Consider the following 9500-nt stretch of genomic DNA (forward strand, 5'->3'; position numbering starts at 1 on the left):
ACAACCCTTCCCCCCCGCTGATGGCGTGATTATTGAGCCCAAAAATTGAAAGTGGTATGATATGATAGCTGTAGACTTGTTCTATCGATTCTCATCAATTTTTCCTGGAATACACTTTCTCTGGTGGCAACAAGGGACCTGGTATATAATACATTAACCCCCCCTCCCCCAGCCTATAAAGTTTTTCCTCCGCCCGCAGACTAATTATTGAGCCCAAAATTTTAAAATGGTATAGAATGAAAGCCCAAAATTCTCCCTATCCAATGACACATTCATCCTCAAGATTGGTGATGGTTGCAGGCTAACCGTGAAGCTGGTCTGCCAATGTATAAACCCTTATAAAACCCATTTCAAGTTGAGCCCAAAAACTGAAACTTGGTTATTCTGGAAGCCCAAAAAAAGCCCTAAATATTGGCATATGTTTCAAATTTTGGGATCGATATGGTGGGGCATCAAGGGACCTGGTTACCTCCAACCCTTCCCACTCAACTGACAGTGTGATTATCAAGCCTAAAAATTGAAAGTGGTATAAAATGATAGTCGTGGACTGGTTACATCAATTTATATAGGATTTTTCTCCATTTCATGTACCCTGAGGGCGGCAAGTGACCTGGTTACCTACAACCCTTCCCCCCCGCTGATGGCGTGATTATCAAGCCCAAAAATTGAAAGTTGTATCATATGATAGCTGCAGACTTGTTCTATCGATTCTCATCAATTTTTCCTGGAATACACTTTCTCTGGTGGCAACAAGGGACCTGGTATATAATACATTAACCCCCCCTCCCCCAGCCTATAAAGTTTTTCCTCCGCCCGCAGACTAATTATTGAGCCCAAAATTTTAAAATGGTATAGAATGAAAGCCCAAAATTCTCTCTATCCAATGACACCTTCATCTTCAAGATCGGTGATGGTGGCGGGCTAACCATGAAGCTGGCCCGCCAATGTGTAAACCCTTATAAAACCCATTTCCGGTTGAGTCCAAAAATTGAAACTTGGGTTATTCTGGAAGCCCAAAAACAGCCCTAAATATTGGCATATGTTTCAAATTTTGGGCTTGATATGGTGGGGTGTCAAGGGACCTGGTTACCTACAACCCTTCCCCCCCACTGCCGGCGTGATTATCAAGCCCAAAAATTGAAAGTGGTATAATATGATAGCTGAAGACTTGTTCCATCGATTCCCATCAATTTTTCCTGGAATACACTTTCCCTGGCGGCGACAAGGGACCTGGTTTAATACATTAACCCCCCACCCCTTGCCTATCTGATTTTTCCTATGCCTGCAGCCACTAGGCTTCGTGATTATCGAGCCCAAAAATTGGAAGTGGTATAATATGATAGCTGTAGACTTGTGACATTGATTTATATCGGATTTTTCTCGATTACACATATCCTGGGGGCGGCAAGTGACCTGGTTACCTACAACCCTTCCCCCCCGCAGATGGCGTGATTATCAAGCCCAAAAATTGAATGTGGTATAGTATTTTAGCTGTAGACTTGTAACATCGATTTCTGTTAAATTATTATGAGAAACAACTTCCCTGGGGGCGGCAAGGGACATGGTTACCTACAACCCTTCCCCTCCGCTGATGGCATGAATATCGAGCACAGAAATTGAAAGTTGTATAATATGATAGTCATAGACTTGTTTCATCGACTTCCATCAGAATTTACTTGATTACTCATACCCTGGGGCGGCAAGGGACCTGGTTACCTACAATCCTTCTCCCCAGCTGACAGCATGATTATCAAGCCCAAAAATTGGAAGTGGTATAATATGATAGCTGTAGACTTGTTATATCAATTTTTTTCGGATTTTTCTTCATTACTCATACCCTAGGGGCGGCAAGGGACCTGGTTACCTACAACCCTTACCCCACACTGACAGCATGATTATCGAGACCAAAAATTGAAAGTGGTATAATATGATAACTGTAGATTTGTTACATCGATTCACATCAGATTTCTCTCGATTACACATACTCTGGGGGCGGCAAGGGACCTGGTTACCTACAACTCTTACCCCCCGCTGATGGCATGATTATTGAGCACAAAAATTGAAAGTGGTATCATATGATAGCTGAAGACTTGTTCCATCTATTCTCATCATTTTTTTCTGGAATACACTTTCCCTGGCGGCGTCAAGGGACCTGGTTTAATATATCAACCCCCCCCTCCTTGCCTATTAAGTTTTTCCTCCGCCCGCAGTGTAATTTTTGAGCCCAAAATTTGAAAATGGTATAGAATGGAAGCCCAAAATTCTCTCTATCCAATGACACATTCATCTTCAAGATTGGTGATGGTCGCGGGCTAACTGTGAAGCTGGCCTGCCAATGTATAAACCCTTATAAAACCCATTTCCGGTTGAGCCCAAAAATTGAAACTTGGTTTTTTGGGAAGCCCAAAAAAAACCCTAAATATTGGCATATGTTTCAAATTTTGGGCTCGATATGGTGGGGCATCAAGGGACCAGGTTACCTACAACCCTTCCCCCCCACTGAAGGCGTGATTATTGAGCCCAAAAATTGAAAGTGGTATAATATGATAGTCGTAGACTGGTTACATCGATTTATATAGGATTTTTCTCCATTTCACATACCCTGGGGGCTGCAAGGGACCTGGTTACCTAAAACCCTTCCCTTCCTGCTGATGGCGTGATTATCGAGCCCAAAAATTGAAAGTGGTGTAATATGATAGCTGTAGATTTGTTACATCGATTCACATCGGATTTCTCTCGATTACACATACTCTGGGGGCGGCAAGGGACCTGGTTACCTACAACTCTTCCCCCCCCCACTGATGGCGTGATTATCGAGCCCAAAAATTGAAAGAGGTTTAATATGATAGCTGTAGACTTGTTACATCAATTTATATCGGATTTTTCTTGATTACACATAACCTGGGGGCGGCAAGGGACCTGGTTACTTATAACCCTTCCCTCCCCTGCTGACGGCGTGATTATCGAGCCCAAAAATTGAATGTGGTGTAATATGATAGCTGTAGACTTGTTACATCGATTCCCATCGGATTTTTCTTGATTACACATACCCTGGGGGCGGCAAGGGACCTGGTTACCTACAACCCTTCCCCCCCGCTGATGGTGTGATTATCGAGCCCAAAAATTGAAAGTTGTATCATATGATAGCTGCAGACTTGTTTTATCGATTCTCATCAATTTTCCCTGGAATACACTTTCCCTGGTGGCGACAAGGGACCTGGTTTTTATACATTAATGCCCCCTCCCCCTGCCAATAACGTTTTTCCTCCTCCCGCAGCATAATTATTGAGCCCAAAATTTAAAAATTGTATAGTATGAAAGCCCAAAATTTGCTCTATCGAATGACACATTCATCTTCAAGATCTGTGTTGGTGGCGGGCTAACCATGAAGCTGGCCCGCCGAATTTGAAAACTTTCGAAGTCTCTCATGGTCGTATTTTCCGAGCCCAAAATTTGAAATGGGTATAGAATGAAAGCCCAAGATTCACTCTATCAAATGACACCTTCAATCTTGAAGATGAATAATACATTATACATTAATACATTAATGATGATTAATACATTAACCCCCCCACCCCCTGCCAATAACGTTTTTCCTCTGCCCGCAGAGTAATTATTGAGCCCAAAATTTGAAAATGGTATAGAATGAAAGCCCAAAATTCTCTCTATCCAATGACATCTTCATCTTCAAGATCGGTGATGGTGGCGGGCTAACCATGAAGCTGGCCCGCCAATGTATAAACCCCTATAAAACCCATTTCCGGTTGAGGCCAAAAATTCAAACTTGGTTTTTCTGGAAGCCCAAAAAAAGCCCTAAATATTGGCATATGTTTCAAATTTTGGGCTCAATATGGTGGGGCCAGCTTCACGGCGGTGCTTTTGACAGTTCATCACCCGGTCGCCATCTTTGATTTTTCTAGCCTGGGTCAGGAATCATGACCCAACCAAATAGTATAGAGTCACCTGGAATCGGAGCGCTCCTATTGGTGGATAGATTCGCGTCATCTATTCTGGTCTGCAGTCAAGAAAACAACATAACTTTTGCAAATATGGAGGATTACTATGAACAGCAGTATGTTTTTGATGGCATATTTTATAAAATAATCAAAAAGAAGGAGATTATTGGCTGGTGAGTTTATTATTTACATTATTGACAATATTATTAGTTTTGTATGGCTATTCTGTTAAAATATATTTGTGCTCATGACTTGATCTATCCAAAACTATTAGGCTTATTTTTGTTGACCAAGAAATTGTTAATATTATTCTGTGTAGTCATGAAAGTTATTGATCTATCCACACAAATTGTATTTGAATAGCATTGAAAAATTTATTTTTGATTTAGGCTACTTCTTTTTCTTCTTAGATTTCTATTGTTGTTTAACCTCAATACCTATTTGTATTTTGTTTAGGGCCTCTTGATTTAATCACAAAATAAATGGAATTTAATTTTCAAATTTTAGAATTCTTAATCGGCTGGACAGTATATTCAACCTAATAAACTAAATTCATTTTCAGTTCATTAGAAAGTTTGTTATTCTTTAAGGAATAGGCCTCAGCTATGCATCATAAAGATAATAAAAATTATCTCTTGCTTTCTATAAGAGTTGTGTTAAGAATAATTTTATTTGCTACGCAGGTCCTCTGCATTTTATTGAGATTAATTCTAATTTAAATTTACAGATTAATTAAACTTTATGATTTGTGTTTTACAGGCAACCCGGACTTCTTCCAGTCCTATCTGAAAAAAACAATGGCCACATCGAGATGGTTGGTGTAGCAACAGGTAAGGCGCTTTTATACAATGCTCTTATAATACAAATTATATAACATAATAATCAGGATAGCTGCATATTGAGACGCAACACAACGTGACGCAAGTCTGCTGATTAATATCAAACACAAATTAATATCATGTGATCATATTATAATGTTCACATTACAATGGCTGGCACGAGGTTACAATGACTGTGTGACCTGAGGCTAATAATAATAGAAGTTGGTACAGATTCGCGCCACACGTCAGCTTAGTTTAATTAGTTTTGTGGGTGAAATATTTTGTGCTATAGTAAGGTACACGTTATAAGATGACAGCATTTGATTAACATTGGTGTTGCTGTGTTTCTATCCTTTTGCCTAATCTTTTTTTATCAATGTTGGAATATAATCAATTAACAAATTTTTTAATCTAATTATGCAAATGTATTATTTAATCATTGAGAAATATAATTTCTTGATGAGTACAATCGATTGATTTTTTAAACAAGAATGAACAGTTTAGTTTGATATGCAGCTTTATGCCCATTGCATTTTGAAAATTTTATTCTGACTAGGCAGAAAGGTATCGTTGTTCTTCTATATTTCTCTACTGCCAATATAATGTGGATCCCACTATAGACCCATTTCTTCGATCATATACGTTCATAATTATAACATTATTTGTGCTACTCTTCCAGTGTGATTTAAGTTTCTGTGAGATTTATAGTATAGTCCAGGCAATGAATGCTCAAAAAAGGGTATAGAGAGAAATGTTTGGAAGACAATTTTTAAGCCCACAGTTCTGTTGAGTGTAGTGAGGAGGTAAACATATTAAAAGTCCCCCTGTGCTAAGGGGGTGGGGGTGGTTTAGAGTGCCATTTTTGGATTCTCACATAAAACTCAGAAACTATGTTCCCTAAGGACTTGACTGTCTTATAAAAAATTGAAGCTTACGTAATTTCCTACAATATTCATTGTACAATTTTTTTATATATCCTCTAGTTTTCGAGATATCTGCTATTGAAGGTGTGACATTTAAAAAAATAAACATGTTTGTCACCAATTTTTTTCTATTCAATTTTGTAAAACTTTAAAGTGAAAAAACACTCATGTGTGTGATGTGGTGTGATGTGGCTCATCAAAGAATGTGAGTGTTTTTTCACTTTAAAGTTTTTCAAAATTTAATAGTAATAATAATAGTAATAACCCCTCCAAATTCCGTTTACAATTGGTCTATTGCTGCAAAACTGGAGATTTCAGACTCAACACTAAAACTGTTGCAAAAGGTGTAGGGAAGTTTGTAAAAGCGTGAAATTATATATCAAATTGGATAAAATTTGATGCCTTATAAGCTCATAATCAGCATGGGTTTTCCCGTTGATTTTTGAAAATTTATTAGAGCAAAAATAGAAAAAAATTGGTGGCAAACCTGTTTTTTTGAAAAATGTCACACCTTCAATAGCAGATATCTCGAAAACTAGAGGAGATATAAGAAAGTTGTAAAATGAATATTGTAGGAAATTATGCAAGCTTTAATTTTTTATATGACAGTCAAGTCCTTAGGAAACATAGTTTCTGAGTTTTATGCGAGAAACCAAGAAATTGTACTTTTAAACCACTTTCAAAAATTGTCTTCCCAACTTTTTCCTCTATAACCTTTCCTTGACTGGACTAGTAGCCAAGCTTGAAGTTTCCTACTTGAACAACTTCGAAAAAGTGGTACTGATGCAGCCTGTTTGAGAATGATTAATGTCATATTGAAAATTCATAACTATATTATATTTTGCAAGTACCACTGTATACAGACTGTACTACTAGTAATGATAATATAATGCTTAGTAGGCCTACCTTATGAAAGTCAATTATGTTCACTACTTAATGATGTTTTAATATGATTGTTCATTATATGCCACTCTCTTTATATTACAGAAGCCACCACAGACAGTCATGTGTGGACGACTGAAGCGACCAAACTACTTTTGGAAGAGTACCGCACGAGGACAAACAAATTCAGAAACTCTAAAATTTACAATGTAATACTATGGAGAGAAATCATTGATGTTTTTGAAGCCCATGGGTACTCTGGGATCACTGAAAAGATCCTAGATGATAAATTTAGAAGCTTGAAACGAACATTTAATCGAAAAAAAAACAATGATACTAGAAAAAGCACTGATAAGGGGTCCATCAAGCCTTGGGAATTTTATGATTCAATGGCAGATATTTTGCAAGATGATTCTATGGTCAACTTGCATAAAGCATTTATTATGAGCAGCTTCTTTGCCCCTCCTTCCACATCAACATCCCCTGCCCATCCACTTCCCTCAACTTCCTTTGCCCATCCACCCCCATCATCATCTCCAGCCAATCCACTTCCCTCAACTTCCTTTGCCCATCCACCCCCATCATCTAAACATTCTCCACCCCTCCCCCACCTCCATTATCTCCAGCCCATCCTTTTCCCTCAACAACCTTCACCCCTCCACCACCATCAGCATCCCCTGCCTATCCTTTCTCATCAACCTCGACAGCTTCATGTCTCCCAAATACGCCAACCAAGAGAAATCTTCCAGATGATGATCCATCTCCGCAAAAAAAGGATGAGAGTAAAGCCTAGTAGGAGATGGCAAAAGTTGGAGGAGCAAAGGAGGGAGAGTTTGGAGCTGGAGAGAAAGAGGGTGAAAGCCCTACAGGGGATTGAACAGGCCATCAAGGATTCAAATATAATTGAAAAACAAAAGCTTGAATTACTAAAATTAAATGTAAATATCAACATTGAAAAAAATGAAATAATGAAAAAAGCTTTGGAAAAAAAATTATTTAAAGTAAGGGTAGGTTATGTTTTCACAAAAATGAAAATAAAATAAATTAATAAAATACTGAATATATCTTGTTTTATTATCCTTAATTTCATGTTCAGTAATTATTTTGTCCAAAGTAGTTGAATGACAAAATTTATTGAACCACAAATGGAATTGTTATGGAATGAACACATTTATTACACTAAATTTCTCACTCTTAGCACATTCAAAAGATTGAAAGTTTCCTAAAATCAATATAATATGCTTCTATTTTTCCTAATTTTATGTACAGTGATTATTATTGTCAAATACATGTTAATGATACTTATACCAATTTCAATAAACCAATCATAAAAAATGCATAGACTTACTGAATAATGAAATATTTAAATTATATACTATTTATACAATATAATAATGGAAAGCAATAATGTTTTTGAGTGATAGTGAATTATAACGGGTTTCCTATGGGGGCACAACCCGAAATTGAATGACAAAATTTATTGCACTACAAATGAATTCTTATAAAATAAACACATTTATTACACTAAATTTCTTACACTTAGCACAATCATTAAATCGATCAAATTATTTATTGTCACACAACATTAAAATGTTACAACAACGTCATTAATAACACAGAAAACATCAATTTAAAAAATCTATTACAAAGAAATCTTCAACTTTATATAAACATTCATTGACCAGTACTTTTCTCAAATATTTACAGTAACTATTAAAGCTCATCCTTTTGATATTTTCAGGCGAAGCATTATAAAGTTTTATTGACATGTATTGCCAGTTTTTCTGAGATCTTGTAAATTGGCAATACTTGACTCTTATATTATTCCTATGTCTAGTGTTATGTTGGTGTATCCTAGAGTTAACATCATATTCATTTTCAGTTTTCTTCACTGAAATCATGCATAACAATACATACAAAGATGGCAGTGTTAATAGTCTGAGTTCAATAAATAATGATTTGCATGGAGTACGAGGAGCCTTGTGGCAAATTATTCTTACTGCTTTCTTTTGACATTTAAACAAGATGTCAGTACTTGAGCCATTGCCCCACAGCTGGATTCCATATAGCAGAAAGCTATGAATATGGGCAAAGTGAACACTCATTAGAACAGACATATCTACAATATTACATAATCTACGTAAAAGGAAGATGCCCTTGTTGATTTTTTCATAAATATATGTTATATGGCATTTCCAAGTCAGGTTGGTATCAATTTTCACACCAAGAAACTTAATTGAGTTTATGTCATTAATTTGTTTGTCAAACCTAAAGTTAAATCCTCTGTTTTTGTGGAATTAATGCTCAAATTGTTTGCTGCACACCAATCTTCAATTTTAGAGGTATTATTCAGTATGTTAGAATACAAATGATCCTTATTCTTATTAGCTACTTTCAAACCTAAGTCATCTGCAAACAAATACGAAGCACTATCGTCATTACAAGAGTTAATGATATTAGGCAAATCATTAATATAAACAATGAATAACAGTGGACCAAGAATGGAACCTTGTGGTATGCCGTATTTGACTGTTCCACCTCTAGAATACTCGCCATTTTTTAAAACATACTGTACTCAGTAGTATAAAAAAGGGGGAGTCTGGGGCACAAGTGCCCCAGACTCCCCCTCCACCTCAAGGTCACCCAAGTTGACCAAACCTAACCTCAAGGTCATCCAGGTCAACCAAACCTAACCTCAAGGTCATCCAGGTCAACCAAACCTAACCTCAAGGTCATCCAGGTCAACCAAACCTAACCTCAAGGCCATCCAGCTCAACCAAACCTAACCTCAAGGCCATCCAGGTCAACCAAACCTAACCTCAAGGCCATCCAGGACAACCAAACCTAACCTCAAAAAAAAAAAAATTAAATTAAATTATTTTTTTTAAATTAAAAAAAAATTGAAAAAAAAAATTAAA

General features: G+C 36.9%; 1 protein-coding gene across 1 annotated transcript; it reads left to right on the forward strand.

Moving 5' to 3' along the window:
• The first annotated feature begins 3083 nt into the window (after positions 1–3083).
• Positions 3084–9209, forward strand: LOC120350454. Its single transcript, XM_039423853.1, has 3 exons — positions 3084–4129; positions 4716–4786; positions 6688–9209. The coding sequence occupies exons 1-3, from the start codon at positions 3936–3938 to the stop codon at positions 7623–7625; spliced, it is 1203 nt and encodes a 400-aa protein (XP_039279787.1). The 5' UTR covers positions 3084–3935; the 3' UTR covers positions 7626–9209.
• The last annotated feature ends 291 nt before the right edge of the window (positions 9210–9500 follow it).

This window comes from Nilaparvata lugens, chromosome 3, assembly GCF_014356525.2.
Source record: "Nilaparvata lugens isolate BPH chromosome 3, ASM1435652v1, whole genome shotgun sequence".
Lineage (NCBI taxonomy): Eukaryota > Metazoa > Arthropoda > Insecta > Hemiptera > Delphacidae > Nilaparvata > Nilaparvata lugens.

Coding starts and splice junctions, on each gene's coding strand:
- LOC120350454 (XM_039423853.1), top strand. CDS start 3,936: ATGACCCAACCAAATAGTATAGAGTCACCTGGAATCGGAGCGCTCCTA. Junction 4,130..4,715: donor AAGAAGGAGATTATTGGCTG/GTGAGTTTATTA, acceptor TGTGTTTTACAG/GCAACCCGGACTTCTTCCAG. Junction 4,787..6,687: donor GATGGTTGGTGTAGCAACAG/GTAAGGCGCTTT, acceptor TTTATATTACAG/AAGCCACCACAGACAGTCAT.